General features: G+C 35.5%; 3 protein-coding genes across 7 annotated transcripts in view; 2 read left to right on the plus strand and 1 right to left on the minus strand.

Moving 5' to 3' along the window:
- LOC144452043 (RNA-binding protein Musashi homolog Rbp6-like) overlaps nucleotides 1-2,292 on the plus strand; it is a 95,952-nt gene extending 93,660 nt beyond the window's left edge. For 4 of the 5 annotated variants that reach the window (XM_078143052.1, XM_078143048.1, XM_078143051.1 and 1 more), the window contains one exon: nucleotides 2,158-2,292. Coding sequence is in view for 1 of the 5 variants with exons in the window: in XM_078143051.1 (XP_077999177.1) it covers nucleotides 2,158-2,165 (8 nt within the window). In the remaining 4 variants the exon portion in view is untranslated. Of the gene's footprint in view, nucleotides 1-801; nucleotides 890-2,157 lie in introns of those variants that run through there. The other variant, XM_078143049.1, reaches the window with a different exon arrangement.
- Nucleotides 2,293-7,120: 4,828 nt separating this feature from the next.
- LOC144452160 (E3 ubiquitin-protein ligase RNF181-like) lies at nucleotides 7,121-13,934 on the minus strand. The gene is made up of 7 exons (XM_078143200.1): nucleotides 13,668-13,934; nucleotides 13,134-13,346; nucleotides 10,518-10,559; nucleotides 10,020-10,111; nucleotides 9,120-9,235; nucleotides 8,003-8,077; nucleotides 7,121-7,619 (listed from the first exon to the last, which is right to left on the minus strand). Exons 2-7 carry the CDS (start codon nucleotides 13,217-13,219, stop codon nucleotides 7,560-7,562), a joined length of 471 nt encoding a protein of 156 aa, XP_077999326.1. The 5' UTR covers nucleotides 13,220-13,346; nucleotides 13,668-13,934; the 3' UTR covers nucleotides 7,121-7,559.
- LOC144452159 (biogenesis of lysosome-related organelles complex 1 subunit 2-like) lies at nucleotides 13,410-18,262 on the plus strand. Its single transcript, XM_078143198.1, has 5 exons — nucleotides 13,410-13,518; nucleotides 13,849-13,974; nucleotides 15,022-15,141; nucleotides 15,996-16,100; nucleotides 16,838-18,262. Exons 1-5 carry the CDS (start codon nucleotides 13,410-13,412, stop codon nucleotides 16,867-16,869), a joined length of 492 nt encoding a protein of 163 aa, XP_077999324.1. The 3' UTR covers nucleotides 16,870-18,262.
- The last annotated feature ends 1,583 nt before the right edge of the window (nucleotides 18,263-19,845 follow it).

The following is a 19,845-nucleotide window of genomic DNA, read 5'->3' on the forward strand; positions in this document are numbered from 1 at the left end:
TTTTGATGCTGAAATATTTGGACATGCTAAAAGAATGATGGAAAAGATACAGTGGTTTATGGGAGTTGAAGTGTAATATTTCAATGAAAAGAAAATGTTATGATTGAAAACAGTTGTCCTGAACAAAGCAATGATTTTGTGTAATCTGTATGGTTCCACTGATAAGATAGCTCAAATGGGAGAACCTGGGACTGAATCATGGGCCTTTAAGTGTGGCGTATTTATCTGTGATGAAACCATTTGACATAGCTATACTTTGTGCAGACCTAATTTTGGATGTTTGAATATGATATGGGCTGTTTAGTCATTTGATTTTCAATCGTAACTTTTGAGTTTTGTGTTTGCTATTAATAATGTCACTATTCCAAATCAGGAAGTGATAAGACAACATAAAACTGCTGAACTTAATATCTAACTACATACATACATACATACATACATACATACATACATACATACATACATACATACATACATACATACATACATACATACATACATACATACATACATACATACATACGTGTACATACACACATATGTACAGATAGGCAGACGTGTACACACATACACACACACACACACACACACACACACACACACACACACACACACACACAGAACCAGCTAGGTAGAAGCTCACTATTTCATATTCAAAGACCTTGCTTTGCCTGTACAGTGTGTTGACAGTTTGAAGTTGTGTGAGCATCTCGAATGAGAAGTAAAACTGCTATACAATATAAATAATTTCACTGGAGTAAAGAAGTAACTATTAACCCCCAACTATTCATTCTATGACAGGGCACTATGCAGTGTGAATGAGTTGGCCTCAGCTCTGTACCCAACAAAACTAGCCAACCATTAGTAACTATGGCAACAGAAAAAAAAGGTCAACAGAGTTTGTTTGAATACAAAATATAGGGAAATAAAGGGATTTTGTTCTGAAATTTAAAAATGAATTTATGAAAATGTAAGGAAAATGGTGCTAGTGTTGTAACTTCTTATATGTAATGGTAATGCCAGCAGTGTTGATGAGATCTTTTCACACAGAGCTAGCTACATCAATATCCTTTAAAAAAATGTTTGTTGCCATGTCAACCGGTTAAAGGAATGATTCATCACTTGATTTGGGTGTATTTTTGAATGATACCAAAAAGTTGTAATGAATGGCTTCACTGTGGTTTGTGATTGTAGTGGGGGTGGGCTTACTGGCCCAACCTTGCAATGCAGTTGAAAGGGGAACTCATTGAGTCCAACCTTGGACTGTAGATTGGTGGGTCTAACCCACCCACCTACTGCAGTGTAAGGTGGTGAGCTCATGTACCCTGGACTGTGCATTGGTGGGGTGACTCACCTTACCAAATATAGAGGTGTCAGTTGTAATTGACAAAATTGTCTGTTCCCTAAAGAGATATTAAAGTGAAAAACAATAATTTCAACTTTCTCCTTTCCTAGTACAAAATATTGACACAATTTGAACATTTTTTTGCTTTCTTTACCTGAAAAGGGGATACATTGAAAGTTTGATTATGAAAAAAATAGTTGGACAACATGTCTCTTTAACTTCCAAGACCCCCCTATTGACAAGTTATCTTGGTACTGGACTAGCATCTTCAAGTGGTATGGCAATGTGATGTCTGTCCAGTGGAGCATTTCTCATCCATCTACCACCCCATGGACATATGTTAAAATATAGTATCTGGGGGAGTCTATCCATGTAACATTGTACAGTAAAATTTATACAATGCAGAGTTTGGGTCCTGTTTAAAAAGAAATTCATGCCAAACATACCACTAGGGGGCGCTATTTACCAGGGATGCTGGTCCTGTTCCCCACTGCCCAATCACAGTGAAGCCATGCATCTTGCAAATGCACAACTGGCCTTTTTCTCTGGTGACAAGGATTTCAATATTGCAGCTGTAAATAACTTGGCTAAGCTAAGGTCACAGGTCATAGGTCGTAGGTCATGTACTATATACATATTCCAAGTAAGTTTAAAAACCTGTCTGTAGTCATAAATGCTAACACATCAGATATTATTACTAAATCTGTTCCCAAAGTTTTGTTTGCCTGCAGTTTATCTTCCGTGATTTTTTTCATGGAAAAAAAAAATTCTGGTGGTCTAATTTGTTTCTTTGTTTCATTTTCTCCCAACAGGAAACTAGACAAATCATTGGAGTCGGAGGCTATTTGACGTTGTTGTGGCAATCAATCGCTGATATGTGCAGTCTTTTGAAAAATCTCACAGCGACAACAGAGACTGAGAAAAAAAATGAAAAAAGACACATCAAAAAAAAAATCAATTTTCTTTCACTGAAATTAGTTTCTATCACACATTTGAAAGTCCATTAATTTGCTCATACAGTGGGTCAACATTATTTAGCGGGGTACATGTTTGACCTTTGACCTGGGTACTGTTTTACCTTTGACCTTTATCATCATGCATTCTGTTGTCATGTAAACAGAATATAGTTTGTATCAAGTTTACAAAAAAGTACAGAAAACGGATTCTATATTTACCTTCATCTATCAGAATTTTATGGTTTCATCAAATTTTTTTTTTTTTTTTTTTTTTTGATATTTTTTGTCGTCATTTCTGGATAGTCAGGTATATTTTTGTGAAACACATGCCTGCATGCTGATTACATCTCTTCAGACAATGAACTTTGAACTCTTGTTGTGAAACGAGACAAGACGGTGCAATGATGTCTGTATCTGAATTCCAATAGTATACAAAAGAAAGTAAAATGAAGAAATATATATTTTTCCTACAACTTGTTTTTAAGAGTGAAATAATAAAATTGCTTACATCTTTATTTTCTGTGGAGGGCCTGTGTGAGGTGAACACAGACGGGTGACCTTTGACCTCCATGCTTCAGACAATCCGGATAAGAAGATGCTCTCCTCGATATCAACTCAGAAAGAAAACGAAAAACAAAACTATTCTTCTCCCAATTCTTGTCGATTACAGCGATGATTTACAGTGTTTCAAAAAAAAAAAAAAAAAAAAACGAGAAAAAAAAAAATCAAGCTTGATAGTTCCAACCAAACCTGCACAGCTTTTCATAATAGCTTTCCAGTATTGATTACCATTTGTAGTAACTCCTTAAATGTAATCTTACAAGTCATAATATCACAAAAATGCTTGCTTCTATTTTTCATCTGTTAAAAATTTTTGATTTTGGTCATGTTCATGTAATTATTGTTTACTTCATAACTAGGTTCTTCTCCCAGTAGTTTGGTGTTTGTTATTAATTCTCTCCAGTGTAGGACACGCACTAACTTTTCATGATAATTTTTGACGGTAAATTGCTAGACTTCATGTGCATGTACGGTATGTGCAAATACATATATATATAATCTAATATTACAATGCATGATGGTAAAGTCTTTATTGGCCTTGTGAGAAGTCAATAAGTGCCAATATTATCATATCTTTCAAGTGCAGTATTATTCATATTATGTAGTAGTTGTTAAAAATAGTTAAGGTGTTTTTTTTGCTAGTTTAAATTGCTGCCAATCAGTGTTGCCGGCACTTAATAACTCATGTAAATAACTTTCCTTTTTGTCAAGAAATCACTTCTCAGTCCCTGTAAAATGCTTCTCACTTTGTTGTCTTCTTTTATACTGACATCCTTACGCACACACACATGATATTGACTTACTAGAGGGTAATATAATCATTTATTGACCTGGATGGGGTTAACTTAATTGTCTAAGCTGTTCAGTAAACTCTCTTGCTGTCGTGTTTATTCTCGGGGGTTAAGAAAATGCGGTCTGTTCTTCGTTCTTGGTCTATGATTTTAAAAAATGACTTGTGTCGATATGTTTGGATTATGCATGTTTGCAAATGAGAGTAAGTGAAAGAGACAAGAAAAGAGAAACTTAAATAGGACTTGCTTTTGTGGATATTGCAAGTAGACGAGGTGAGCAGTCACCGGTCCAACCTGTATGGACCAGTGGTTGTTTCCCCCTAAAGACCACAGAGTTGAACAATGACTAGTCCATCAGACCACACTAACAATGACAAGAAATCAGGAGACCAGAACAGTCGTTTAAAAAATATCATAACCACATTTTTTGAGTCACTGGTCTCCACCTGTCTCAAAATTGATTGGCTCACCTTTGCACTCGCTGTGAAGCACTGATACAAATTGTTTGAAAACTTAACAGCAGGGAGGTTGGAACACTTAGACTGCAAGTTCAAATCCAGGGTATAACTGACAAGTCTGGCTATGTTCACATGTGTTAAATGTTACTAAGTTCTTCAAATTATTTGAACTGACTGCATTAATTTGTTGAGCACATTAATCACAGTATACACTCTGCACCAGGCTGCCCTCATATATACGAATGCTGGTTTCTGGTTTTTTCCGCAGGACACACAGTATGTGTGTTTTCTACATATATATATATAACTGTAATGTTTGTACTCAGAAGCATGAATTGCCTGTCTGAATATCACATACTACACTTTTGCCAATCTCTCGCAAAGAGTGCCCTAGAAATGGAACAAAGTTTTGATCAGCAAAGCCAAAGAGAATGTCCCGAATAGCATTACCTTGCTAGGTCGTGTGAGGGCGCTGTCTAGGGAAAGGTAAATTGGAGGGTTTTCAAATCAGTGTTCCTTTATTTTTGCTTGGCCAACTTCTACCACTATTTCATTCAATAGACACAAGAGTATGGCCACCTAAGACAGTTTTATTAGTCCAGACAGTTGGCACATTCAACAGACGAGTTTGGTCAACATTTTGTCCTATCATGCTATGAGTCAGGCCTGCTAATAATTATATTAGAAAGTAAAGGTTGACATATTTTACAATCAGTGAGATCATTCATAGGTCGATACATGAGGCTCAACATACTGAAATAATGGCCTGTACCATTGATGCCCATTAATGTCTCGTCAAGCACTATTATAGTTAATGCATGATCAAATACACTTATATTTTTTCATTGACGATTCCAAATGAAACTATTAGAATGACAAGCATAAGGAAAATTTGAAGGTTACAGTCAATCAGTCAATATATCACAACTGTTTTTGTTTCTCATCAGTCCTATCAAATTCTCCCTCCCCAATTTGTTATGAGCAATTGACAAAACAAACTCCAGTCATTTGAAAGCCGAGATGAGTGTTCACCAGCATTGTCTTTTGAATGTGCCTGGTATTGTATAACACAGTATTTACCCCCGAATAGTCTGCCCACACTCATTAGTGTTTGACCCAAAACAGACGACGCTTTCACTCGTGGTATTTGACCCAAAATAGACCGCCCTTGCCATGATATTGCACCCAAATAGGCTACTCCCCCATTTGTATAGTATTTGACTCATATTAGACAGCGCCCTCATAGTTCAGTTTGTGTTGCCCCAAAACACCGATTCCCCACATGTATAGTATGACTGCATCCCCCTCTCCCCCTCTGATGATGTTTGGTTGTGTGGGCGTGATTATGTATGGTATTGAACCCCCACTTTATGCAGCACCCACATTCATCCAGTGCATATTATTGACCATGAGACAGCCCCCTTGCCAATAAAGATTGGTCATGCTCTCGGGCCATCTCTTGACCCCAAAATCTTTACCAGGGTTCATACACTCTAGATAACCTAGAATTTCAAAGTACTTGTGGAAAGTCAAGGAAAGATTGGAAATTCGTGGATAATCAACTTGGTGAACAATCAGTCCCATTATTGCGTACTTCAAAATGATGTTTGTTGTTTTAACGTGAAAAGTAACTGTACTGATAAAAGGAGTGCTGCTTGGTAGATCACATAATATCATGCAACACTCTTGTGAAAATCCTGGAATCTTAAGTGACTCAGAGTGTATGAACCCCACTCAAATCTTGGGTCAGTATCTGGACTAGGACTTAGACCCAGAGAATGGTGCTTGTTGACATCATTTTATGCTCCTTAAACAGCGCCCTCATTGACAGTATTGTGCTCCATTATCCTGGTCGACAATTTGCTGTATGAACAGCGCCCTCGCCGACTGTTTTGTTCCTATTTAAACAGCGCCCTCGTCGACTTGTCCCTAATTCCAACTTTTGACACCTGGCAGTAATCCGATATTGTATTTTGTCAAGAAAACTAACTTCACAGTACATATATGGTATGGAATGACTCGGCCCCACCCCACAGAGCACACTTTGGTCATTGGTTACACCCTACTATATGTTTCACCCATCACAGTTGGGTCAGCTGTGAGATATCTCTTCACATAGGTCAAATTTTAACTTGGATAAGCAGTTCATATGAATCATTGCATCTTATCACTAAAAGTAACAAAGACGCAAGAAGTTTTGAATTTGTCTTTTTAGAGAACTACATAATGGCATCAGTAAACAAGATGTATACCTTTGTGGGATCAAAATACTAGTAAGATGGTGTTTCATCGCATGAGGCGCATTCATACTGCACTATAAATTGCCAAATTGTAATATCTAGTAGAGCGCTACTGTTGGTTGGAGTGTGCCCCCCCTCCCCCCCCCCCCCCCTCTATCTTTCAATGAGATGACCACAGATTGTAGAGACATGAATCCCTTTGAAACAATGCATTCCCAATCTGGAATAAACAGTATACCCCATTATGGAGACCAGTCTACCAGTCAGTAAGGACTCTAGCCCAATATCTTCCCCCCACTACCACCACCACCTGTTCCTGATTCGTTTGTGTGCACTATCATTGATGGGCTACAGCATATACCATAGAGGGACTGCAGAACTCTCAATATACTTTCATAAGGCCATGGGTAAAAGCAGACATTGTCAAGAGGGATTTATCTGACAGAGTTTTACAAAAGCAACAGGTGAGAAAATAGGTGATATCGTCTCTTCCCGTTATCACTGATAAGATAACATATGTACTAGACTCTCTCACAGTCCTTGGATCATCGCATCACTAAAAGGGCTGTTTTGTATGTACTGATATATACTGCATAATAGTACTGTAGGCCCTCATTGACTACATAGGGCTAATCATTTGTTGACGTGTTACTGTGATGGGGTGGGCTGACAAATACCATTATACAATGAAATCCAAAGTCACAAAATTTTCATAAATTTAATTCTGAAATTACTATACATGTACATATATTTGGTATACAGGGTAATATTAAAATGACAGGTCATTATTTATGGTGATTTAACAATCACAAGAACCTTTTTGATTTATACATGGACCACAGTTTGACAAAAGAAATACTATATTGGGTACATACAAACAATGTACATACATATATGCATACGTACACGTACGTACGTATATAGATACGTACACACACATACACACACACCAGTAGATATCTCTGTATTGTGCAATCCAACTTTACAAGATGTAGAAAATACTTTCCTTTCGTTAAAAATCTGAGTGTCATGTTTTGTAATTATTGGCATGAATTTGTTTATCAGTTCATTGGTGACTCATGGCTGCACCTATTTGTAAAATAAGTATGACTTATTCTGGGTTTTTTTTATTTACTTTCTGAATAAATATAATTTTGGCAAAAGACAAGTCACCAATGGGAACATATAAGCTAATCACCAGCTGTCTTCTACGTGTACATCGAATCATGCAGTGACCCAATTCTGGTTTCCTTTTCCTTTTCTTTTTCCTGTGTTCAAAATAAAGAGAATGAAATAAAATATCTGAGTGAATTTTTTTTCTTCAAAGACATTCAATATGTACTTACTTAGCAGCTGAAAAAGTAAACTGTAAGATATGTGGTGACGTTTCGCCCTCACCGGCCTCCTCTCACACAGTAGGAGTTGGCCGATGTGTGAGGGCGCCCCGTCACAGCGTACCTACTGAAAAAGATCCTCTCAAACATTAATGATAAAAACAAAAGATTGCGATATATGGACGTTGGTGGCGCTGTTATCGCTGCACTGTTGGCAATGCTAGATGAGTTTATATCTAGTCAACTTTGGGCAAAGTATTCATCTCAGAAAATGAAAGCATATAGCTAAAGTATGTTTATTACATCACAAACTTTACCTTTTCTTTTTTGAACTCTTCATAGTCTGGGTCATCTGTTGGGAGTTCATGTCTACACACAGGGCAGGAATTTGTCTGGAAAAATAAGAATTTAATGGTGAAAAATTTCATTATATTACCCTATTGTAGATTCAATAAGTTGAACAAACATTTAATTTCTTTTTTGTGAAATTTTGACCTGAAATAACGTGACAACAGATCAGTCCCCTAAATAGTAGATTTAAATGATATAACACAGTGTTTGCTGGGTTCTCTGTCACTGGACTTTCAGAGGCAAGAAGGAATGCAAAAACCCCTGAGTACCCACATTGGCAATCACATATTATGGAATTCTGTTCTTTTTTATGTATGTTTATCTATAAACAGCTAGTTCGTGAAAGTATAACTGCATGTTCATATGATTTTGTGTAAATCAATCAATCAATCAATTTATTTAGCGCCTGAATCCATTACTCAGAATGTTCAAAGGCACTTAACAGGACACTAAAAAGAGTTCTTATCAAAATGCTCTCATAAAAAGATGAGTCTTAATGTCTTTCCTGAACTTGTCCAGAGTTGGTGATTGACGCAGAGCAACCGGAAGACTGTTCCATAATTGCGGGGCAGCACGTGAAAAGGCACATTCACCATAGGATTTAAGTTTGCAGTGCGGGATGTGTAATAGACCTTTGTTGTCGGAGTGAAATGGCATACACATTCTTGTTTTGCATACAGGGATGTAACAATGTTGTCAGTATTGCATTGCAGTGCAAATACCAATAGTACGTGGATGCAATGATGCAAGTAATAACTGGTACACCACCCCCCACCCCCATCCTATCCCCCTTCCCAGTACATATGAAATAAACATCCTCATAATGGTGTGTGGATGTTGTACAGGAATTGAAAGCTGATATGAATGTGATAGTGTGACACAACAAAGCGAGCTGGTTGACTTATATTTGTCAGTTACGTTCACGTCAATAACGACATGATATTCAAACCCTTACTAAGTCAGAACCCATGCCAAGTCACAAATTTTGTACTCCCCAACCATAGCAATGATGAACTGGTACAACGTGACAAGTGAAGCCAACAGAACCAAAAATGGCCAGTAGATGGTGCCATCACACTATACCTTTTTCAGCCAAGGTAGAATACATCCAGGGTGGAACTGGTGTTTACAGGGTAGTTGTTTGGTTTCGTCATATATATCATATTCTATTAAACACACTGGACATCTTTTACCACTTCCTATTAGAGTCAAACATTATCAACATCTTGGTTATTAGGTTGAACTTAGAATATCACGCAGCATCTACTATGGCTGCCTATCTAATGATGATAATGAGATTGCCATGGCAACTAGTACAACATCTACTATGGCTGCCTATCTAATGATGGTAATGAGATTGCCATGGTAACTAGTATGTATCAGACCGTCTAACTCTTCAGAGAGAGGCAGTATAAGATGTATGGCAATTCTTTACTCACTGCAAATAAAGAGGTATCCACAATGATGCCATTTTCCAATTTAATAGCTGACCTAAAGAATATGCTGATCATACATAATAGCTGTAATACAACTGCCAACATCAGATTGCAGACGAATGGAACCTGTTACAAAAAGGGAAAGTAAACAAATGAATTAGATAAATAACACTTGGCACAGCATGTTGGAAGTACAGAGACTTATATTACATGCAATGGTTTGATAAGAACAGTTTTATGGCCTCTTTACATGTACATGAAATGCCAGGGGAACTGGAAATTTGTTTGTGAATGTGAACTTTTATGTAAAGTGGCCATAAAACTGTTCTTATCAAATAATGGAATGTAATACAAGTCTCTGTACTTTCAACATGCTGTGCCAAGTGTTATTGATCCAATTCAGTTACTATCCTTGTTTGTAACAGGTTCTGTTGTCCATGGTCTGATGTCAGCAGTTGTAGTTTCAACTCCAAACTTCATCATTGTAGCAATTCACAAGATAACAACCGATAAATACGATAACTACCCAATACAAGATTTCACTTACTAGCTTCTTCTGCTGTAATTTTTACAATTGGAAGAGATTTGACAACAGACACAGAGGCTGCTGGCGCTGGTCTTTCACCAGGTAGAGTTAAACTGTAATAATATGATTCAAATAAATAATTGCTATCGATAAAGTGTGTGTGTGTGTGTGTGTGTGTGTGTGTGTGTGTGTGTGTGTGTGTGTGTGTGTGTGTGTGTGTGTGTGTGCGTGTGTGTATGTATTTATGTATGTGTGCATATGTATGCATTGTGTGTGTATGTATGTACGTACATACATATGTACGTGTGTGTATGTATGTACGTATGTATATAGGTACGTACGTACATATGTATGCATGTATTATATGTATGTCATGTGTGTGTGTGTGTATGCAAACAAACAAAAAACAGCACCCCAGCAAAATTACCTTTCACAAATGATAAGCCATTGAAATGGTGGTATTCAAGTACAAATGCTAATGAGGTTAAAGGTCAAAGAGCAAACCAAGATAATACTTACTCTGATATATCTATCAATAAACCACTTTCATGTAACAGCATTCTGGAAAAGTAGGATGTAAAAATGAAGATATTAGAAAATAACATATGATAGAATGTAGAAATGAACAAACAATAGGATGTAGAAATGAACAAACAATAGGATGTAGAAATGAACAAACAATAGGATGTAGAAATGAACAAACAATAGGATGTAGAAATGAACAAACAATAGGATGTAGAAATGAACAAACAATAGGATGTAGAAATGATCAAACAATAGGATGTAGAAATGAACAAACAATAGGATGTAGAAATGAACATATTAGAAAATAAACAATAGGATGTAGAAATGAACATGTTAAAAAATAAACTAATTGAAACAAAATAAACAAATTTCATATCAGAAATATGTCATTCACGAATCTAAGGCTTGTAGGAGAATTTTTCATTCTTTTCACTTTTTCAAAATATAAAAATTTCAAACCAAATTTTGAGACACTTTTCTAGACCAATTTGTAGAAGTACAATATTATCAACTGATGCATTAAAAAAGTCACTCCATGTGAAAGAATGAAGTTAAAGCATCGATCAAGGTGCATCAATCCTCTCTAACTAAGTCCCCTCTTGACAAATGGAACGTTCCATAGCTGGTTTGTGCTCTATATTGGTTTCTATGGAAAAGACTCTACCATGCTGAGATTTGGGGATGGGGAAGGAGGGATCAACTACCGAGTTAATAACCATGACATTTACTATTTGTTACTAATTATCAATATATACACTGTGTGAGCCAAACACAGTATTATTCTACACACTGTTTCCAAGAAACATTAGATCAGATTTGGGTAGAAATCAATATACTAATTAAAATATAATATTCAATATAATTATATATAAACAAATCTGTATCTATTTCATTTGGCAAATATTGTCATATTAATTTCTACAGTACTTGTAACACAACAAGAGATAATATATATTCATAATCTCTAGGTTCATACTATCAAATGACATTTTCTACTCAAAGAATCAAAACATTTCTTGTCAGCAAATCCTAAATTTCCGCTAACATCTCATCAGCATCATTGGGGTTCAGGTATACTATGATAACAGCCCATTGGGTAGTAAAGTGTACACCCCTGATGACACTGAGGAGACAAGAGCAAAAATTTGGGACTTGCTCCCAAAAAGTTGTTTGACTCTGGTTAGCAATTTTTAGGGGATACTGTCCTTCTGGGGTCAACCATCTTTTATTATACTGTTCTATTAAGTGTCTTTTAACCCTGGTTGCAGTTTTCACTTCTTACAATATGAAAACAAGGCTAACACAATACATCTATATGTTTCAGTCTCTAGTATTCACATTTGATGACATTAAGATTAACTAAAAAAGAGAAGTTGACGTTATCACTTTTGTATATATTTTAATATGTACAGCACATTGCAGCTTACTGTTCAATCTCTGTTTCATAAAACCATACAGAAACCAACAAGAAACTGCCCATTCTACACTTTAAGATCGTAAGACTGTAATTTCTTGCTACATTTAGTCTGAATGAAATAAACTATTTCAAAATATTGCAACTAGACGCAGACAAGTGGGTGCAAATGGTTTTATGTCTGTCTTTGTCTGGATGTCATTTCATTAGGTAAAGTACAAGAAACTGTACTCATTTAATCTTGCTATCTTAAAGTGTAATATGTACAATTTCTTATTGGATTCTGTTTGGTTGAATCAAACAGTGAGAGTGAACAGTAAGGTGCAATGCTCTATATAACTATATGACATTGCTTGAATATATGATATTTGTTATGTACAAACTAATGGACTCTGATAAATCAATTGAACGAGATCAATAAGAATATATACGAAGAAACAACAAAATTTATATATATATATATATATATATATATATATATATATATATATATATATATATATATATATATATATATATATATATATATATATACATACACTGTGTATATATATATATATATATATATATATATATATACACTGTATATATATATATATATATATATATATATATATATATATATATATATATATATTCATATGAGTGTCTCGCTGGAGAGAACAGTGCGCAATGCAAATATTAGTAGCATAGCATTATAGACTTAATTCAAAAGAATAAGGATGTAACTCTGAGTAACAACTCATTACATCCTAATTCTTTTGAATTAAGTCTTTCTCTCTCTCTCTCTCTCTCTCTCTCTATATATATATATATATATATAAATTTTGTTGTTTCTTACATATATATATATCATAAAAGCAGCACATAATATTTTTTATAGTTTTTAAATAATTATACATTCTTGTAAAATGAGATTAAATTCTTCCACTTCATTCAATTTTTCCATTGCTTAATACTGGTATAATGCATAGGACATATTTCACACAGATCTCTCTGACATGGCCTAATGAGACATTAATTATCTAATTAGTTTCCCAAAATGATGCTAGATTTTCCATGTTGATGAAAAACGAATTTTATGTTTATGTTAAATTGTATACTTGTATATCCTGTAATTCCTAAAGAATTGCAGAATAGTCCCGGCGATTTAATAAAACTTGTGGAAGTTAAAACCACCCCTAACAACCGCTCACCTTGCAAGTTCCAATAAATCGGTTTGATCGCTGCGATGTACACCATCGTCTGGTTGACAGTCGTGTTCGTCAAAGTAGGACGCCATAGTGAAGTTCAAAAACACAAATTCTTCTGATTTTAACTGAAAGTGATGAATATAAGCTTAAATAAAGGACGATATTCCAGGCCGGTATCGACACCACGTCAACCTCACTTGAACGACTGGCCGTGACCTGTGACAAGCATAAAACCAAAATAAAGACACTTCCGCTTCCGGGTTATGGTAGATTTGCAAAATGGCTGAAGTTACAAATGACAAGGTTCCACCTCCCAATACGACTGATAATTCTGAAAATAAACCCTCAGACAAGAAAGACGAAGGAAATGAAAGTCGCCAGAAAGCAGGTAATGTCATTATACTTTGAATTTTTTTATTTGTGTGTAGGACATGAACAAAAATATCAAGAAAAACCGAAAATATTATTAATATTACGGAAATAGCACCTGTAATTTACTGTAAAATTGTATTTTTTTATTATTATTTATGCATGTACCTCATCGAATTGCCGACGTGTGGAGTTTTTTGTTCGGATGTTTGTGCAGATATGCATTTTGTGCAAGTGCGGCCGCTAAAAACATATATCTCAGTTTGTGTCTTCGTCTTTTTCATCACTCCAAGCCTTCATGTTTCATTATAACCAAATGAATGTGATTCTATTTATAACATATTAACAGAGGATAAAAAGGTAACGCCTGTAAATACTGAAAGACAGACTTCAGAGACTGGCAAACCAAGTGTTGATGATATGTGTCAAGATATGTTTATGAAATTAGAAGAGTATTTGAAAGGAGATTTAGCTGGTGAGTAAGTTGCTATATATGTGAATGGTTTAGAGTTGGTAGCTGCAATAATTGTAGCGTTTGTTGTGATTTTAAGTTTTTTTCTGCTGTTTTTGCGCTTTTTTCGTTCTAATGTTTAACTGGAAGCAAATGCTACAATTCCTGAAACGTTAATGCAAATAGACAGAAGCAATTCAGATCTGATTCACAAAATTGGGTCGATTTTTCTGCTAAATTATGCCCTACCCGCAAAAAAATTCGACATTTCCTAACTCCAACATTAATTATGTAGCCTTCAAGACCCAAGAAATGTTCAGATGCACCCCAATCCCATCAAAATCGGCAAAAGTAGTAAGGCAATGCAGCATTTTGAAATGCGTAGTATGCTGACATCTTGCTCACGTTTTCAGTGTGATCTCGTCTATTTGAGTTTGCCAAGCAGAAATTGTAGCATTTGCTAACAGTTAAACGTCAAAATTAAACAAAAAGCACAAAAACAGCAGAAGAGCTCTTCAAAATCACAGCAAACTGCTACAATTTTTGCAGGTAGTACTAGTCCTGCTTGCAGACGGTGCATGCATTTTGCTTACTCCATTATGCAAGCAGGGCCAGGACTAGGATGTACAGGAAGGCTGACGGTTTTAGCCTAAGCTTGCCAATGCCATTTTCTTAAATGGTTTAAGTCCATGGGCAAGATTTAAATGTGTGTCAGTCACTGGGTAGGATAGAGATTGTGATGTGAAGGGTATAAACATCTTTTTTTTTCAATTTTTTGGTTGAATTAAAAAAAATGTAGGTTCTGTTGGCTCATGGGTAATAGATATTATAACCCTAATCCATTTGCAAAAAAAAAATTAAAAAATTTTGTACAAACCCAGTTATAATATTTGAACTGAAAATGTGGGATAAATGTTCAATTCTCAAAAAACATTAAAACAAGGTGAATGGTATACAATGCAAGCTTAAAATAATGTTGACTTAAAAACAGTCCAGTTATTTAGTTTCATCACATTTCACATTATTATACCGTTAGTCTTTCTAATTACTGTCTTCTATTTGTTTCCATAGCAACATGTGAAGATTACAAATTATTGGAGAAGATGAACCGATTGACAATACACAAGTATAGTGAGATGAGACAGATGACGTCTAGTATTGCTACATCCATGCAGACACTCAATGACAGATGTAAGTATAAATTGACTCTCAAATGACAGACAGAAAATATTACTCTTCCTCCCATGCTCACCCACCCCTACCCCATCCACCCATCCTACCCCATTCCCATCTCCAACCATCAACTCACCCCACCGACCTCAGTAAATGCAGTAACCATAACACTCTATGGATTGGCACATTGTTCTGCCAGGTGACTATTTACAGAAGAAATCAAACAAAATGGTGTACACTACCAAATGCTGTCGTGCATATCTGTTTGCTATCTTATGTTTTATCACTGTACTTGGATTATCAAAGATTTGTAATTCTGTTTTCCTCCTGTCAAACTCTTGAAGACATTAGCCTGGTTTTTATATATGAAGCACGCCCTCACATGAAACATGCTACATACATGAACATCATGTCAACGTGTATAGGGGTTTGACCTATACGAAACTACCGACATCAAACCGTGGAAAAACAGAACCTATTACATACAGGGCAAGTAAACAACTGAATTGGATTAATAACACTTGGCATAGCATGTTGGAAGTACAGAGACTTGAAATACATTCCATCATTTGATAAGAACAGTTTTATAGCAACTTTACATAATAGTTCAGTTCTCAAATTTCCAGTTCCCATGGCAATTCATGTACACATAAAGAAGCCATAAAACTGTTTTTATCAAGCTATGATATGTAATACAAGTCTCTGCTGTTCCAACATGCAAGTGTTATTAATCATAATTCATGTGTTTACTTTCCCTGTTTTCAAAAGGTTCTGTTTGTTCCGGTCTGATGACGGCATTTGTAAAAAATCTTCGTTGATTCAAGATTTGTCAGTGTGACTTCATTTTGTGTGTTTTTTTTGTTCATCTTCAGATAAAAGTCTACAGCCATACTTGGATCAAATTGACCAGGTAGAAGAAAGTGTTGCTAATTTAGAACAAGCAGCTTACAGACTTGATGCATATTCTAAAAGATTAGGTAAGGCCATTTATTTCGATAGACTTATTGACAGCTTTAGGTAAAAAAAAAAAGAATTGTTTCTGGTCATTTAAATACCCTTGCGTTCGTCTTTTTGTGTGTGTGTTGTCCAGCCTATGCAGTCTGCAGATCCAGGGGAAAACACAAAAATAATCCTGAAGACAACTGCAGAACCAATCATGAACAAGCAAACGACATCTGCCCCACATACACACTTGCTCTAAAGTACTAAGAAAAAGAAAGTAACTATCATAAATAGTAGATTGAGTGACAGGTTTGTAGAGAATAAAAAAAAAAAATTGCGTCATCGCACCACTTTGGTCAAAATGTCTGACCAGAAACAATTCTTTTTTTGTGTGTGGCCTTAGACTTGTTTGTTAAAAGAGTTGACAAGTGCAAAAAAAATACGAAACATGACTTTCATTGCCTAAAAACATAACTTGCATAACTAAGTTCATATTCATTACTTTTTTATGTGTTTTTATTTTCAAGAATTCAAATTAGTGACAATGCTTTTAATTTCACATTGTATAATTATAAATCCTTAATCTAATGTGAAAAAAAAAAAAATTGTCATGAAATCACTCGGTCTCTTTGCTGATTCTTTGATGGAAACAATTATTTTTTTGTTTTGTGAGATTACAAAAAGCAACCAGATTTATTACAGTACCAAGATTAGTATCGGTGAAATGTTTATGTGTTCTTGAAAAAAATGTGTGTCTATTTTCATTTTATAGAAACTAAATTCAAGCAGCTTGAGAAGAGGTAATTCTATAGAGAGATGTTGATATGGAAGAAGGAAGGAGTTAGCATCCCATTACACCACAACACAACGTGCTGGATATGAAAAGAATGGAAGAATGTACCATACTCAAGCCAAGTTATTGTCTTTGAACAGAAAATATGGATTACATACCTGTAGTACTACATCACAACATGGCATGTCTGAGTCGGTGGTTTTGCAGAGCTTGAAATATGAGAAATATGAGTCGAAAACGTTCCAAATCGCCATTATTTTCCCCGAGTTTTTGTAAGTTATGCTTGAGGAGGTATAATTATATTATTCCCTAATATTTATCTTCATTATGCTGGAAATTATACTTGACCTAAGGGGTTTGTCACTATTTATCTAGTGACTCATAGTGACAAGGCCCCTTAGGTCACTCATATTTTCCTCAGCTGATTGAAGAAAAATATTGGAGAATAATATGTAGATACACCTTGGGGACCAATTTGTTAAAATCAAAAGCAGCCTGAATCATCCATGACTTCGCCATTTGAAAGCTTTTATGGTTTCAAAAGGACCAGTAACAAGAAATTTGCTGGTTCATGGTTTTGTTTTTAAGAAATTCTACAATCTTGTATTTTCCTATAGAGTTAAACTCAGACCATCAAATTGTTTAAGCATTATCACAGTTTGTATACTTACAAATCCTCAATCAATCAAATGTGCACTACAAGAAACATTGTCATAAAACCTGTGCAGATTCCTTGATGGAAAAGTTATTCTCTGGTTTGTGAGTATGCAAAGAGTTAACATAGTATTTGATGATTATTTGGGATTCTAAAATGGCCTGTCATGGTGACTCCAGATTTTTTTCTAGATTCTAGACAAAGTAAAAGCAAAAGTTTTAGACTTTAATAGGCCTTTCCAAAATTTGCCATGGTGGCGCTCTACTTCCTGTCTGTGTGTACCTTGGGGGTATACAAGGTATAGGTTACTCAGTTCATCATAGAGCACTGCTGCTTTCATCGATGTCTGAACAATACGAAAAACATCACTGATTTACACTTCTACAGAATACCAAGGGACGAAGCTCTTAAGAAACGGTACAATGAGGTGATGAAAGGGTGCTGTATTCTCAATTTCCAGTTTGCAGTCTGGAATGGCCTATTCAGAGTCAATTATTCCAATGTGTAAAGTACATCGCAATATCGGTAAACATTGCTAGTGTAGAAATATGGGATGATAGAATGTCCAAGGTCTGTTATAGGTTTATAAAATGCTGACATTGAGGGAACAGGCTTTCTTCTGTTCTTTATGAGCAAATATCCTCACACATTTACCATGGAGGTACTAGGTTCCTACTTCCATGGTTTTTACGTCGTTGCACTCATTTTTTTTTTTACAGATGTAGAAATTATTTTAGCATTTTATCGAATTCTCCTTGGCATATTAAGCATCTGTTAATTTAGTCTTTTTTGTTAATTTAAAATGTCTTGTGATGTATGATCACAAATTATCTGTGAAATAATTATTGTATAGCTTCCAAAGCACTCTTATTAGAGTAGAATAAAGATTAAATATGAATATCGTACACACTGAAGTGAAGTCATTTCTTGTGCAGGAGTGTGAGAGTAAATGTTCATAAACTCTGGGTTCATTCTTAAGTGATGAAATTTCTACTCACAAAGTCAAAATATTTCCAAATTATCGCCAACATCTCATCAGTATGATCAGGATACCCACCCTAAACCGGGATGCAGGCATGGAGATTCCAACTATTTCACTCAAGCTCATTTCTCGTGTCTCTTCCAAGACACGTGACAAATAGCCCATTGTAGTATACCACTGACGATGTTGATAAGACGTCGCCGAAACTTTTGGGATTGGCTTCCAAGAAATATTTTGACTTGTACAGGAGTGTTTGTCACTTTTGGCACCCTCTATGGTATCCAATGGAGATTTGCATTCATGATACTAAACCACTGTTCCTTGGCTTGTGTGTGTGTGTGTGTGTGTGAGTGTATGTGTGTGTCTGTGTGTGCACATGCATGTGTGTGTGCACATGCATATACACGTGTGTGTGCATGCATATGTATGTGTGTGTGTGTGTGTGTGTGTCAGACGTTCGCAGAATTTTTTTGTCAAATCAGGTGTTTGGCATATTGTAAAGCAAGATTATAGACAATGGGGGAACAAGTGGCAAAATCAGAGAAAATGCCTTGAATTGGATAAATTGCCCTTATTTTGACAAAAGATGCGATAGGATGTTTTAATACTTGCAAATGTATCTGATCTCATCAAGAAAAGTGGTCAACCCCCTGACATTTTTTTTAAGTGAATGGCACTGCAATTAATCGCTCCTTGAGGTTGCTTCGAAACATTCTCGACCTAACTTTAAATGTAAAACTTAACTATAGGTTGGTTCAAGGTAAAATGCTTGTCTGTCTGTCTTGTAGATGATGCAAGTGATTTTGGTATTAAACGTTACCTCTCAAACTACCGGGGATGAAATTTGGTTATGATTCTAAAAATGTTAGTCTGCAAATTGTGAGTGTGTCATACTTACATAAGTGGTTCTAGCAACAATCAAATGATATGGTTTTTTACAAGTATAACAACAGGGATGGATAGGCAATTGAATAAACATTATTTGTGAAATATGTAAATACCCTTAGCAACAAGACCACGCCCATAGCAACATGTAAACAATGACATTTAAAAATGCCAAATAACACTGATGACGGGCAGGTAAATGAATAAACATTGCATAATTGTATGTAGATATGCCTAGCAACAAGACCAAGTCCATAGCAACAGTTAAATGATGGTGTATATTGCAGATGTAACACCATGGGAATAAATCTTTAAAAGATGTATGCAAATATGCCTAGCAACAAGACACATAATCATTACAGAAAATTAAAACTTACTGTCAACAGTTGTGCTACAATGCCATTGGCACTTTTATTTTATTTTGTGATTTTGGCATGATCCCACAGCTGCCACCAATTCCAAATC

This window comes from Glandiceps talaboti, chromosome 22 (assembly GCF_964340395.1).
Source record: "Glandiceps talaboti chromosome 22, keGlaTala1.1, whole genome shotgun sequence".
NCBI classification, from domain to species: Eukaryota; Metazoa; Hemichordata; class Enteropneusta; family Spengelidae; genus Glandiceps; species Glandiceps talaboti.

What these genes read in the sequence shown, in the direction of transcription:
- LOC144452160 (XM_078143200.1), bottom strand. Translation starts at nt 13,219, where the DNA reads ATGGCGTCCTACTTTGACGAACACGACTGTCAACCAGACGATGGTGTA. An exon ending in TTATTGATAGATATATCAGA is followed by an intron (nt 10,112 to 10,517) that starts GTAAGTATTATC and finishes ATATTATTACAG; the next exon opens with TTTAACTCTACCTGGTGAAA. An exon ending in AAGAGTTCAAAAAAGAAAAG is followed by an intron (nt 7,620 to 8,002) that starts GTAAAGTTTGTG and finishes TTTTGAACACAG; the next exon opens with GAAAAAGAAAAGGAAAAGGA.
- LOC144452159 (XM_078143198.1), top strand. Translation starts at nt 13,410, where the DNA reads ATGGCTGAAGTTACAAATGACAAGGTTCCACCTCCCAATACGACTGAT. An exon ending in TTTGAAAGGAGATTTAGCTG is followed by an intron (nt 13,975 to 15,021) that starts GTGAGTAAGTTG and finishes TTGTTTCCATAG; the next exon opens with CAACATGTGAAGATTACAAA. An exon ending in TGCATATTCTAAAAGATTAG is followed by an intron (nt 16,101 to 16,837) that starts GTAAGGCCATTT and finishes TTCATTTTATAG; the next exon opens with AAACTAAATTCAAGCAGCTT.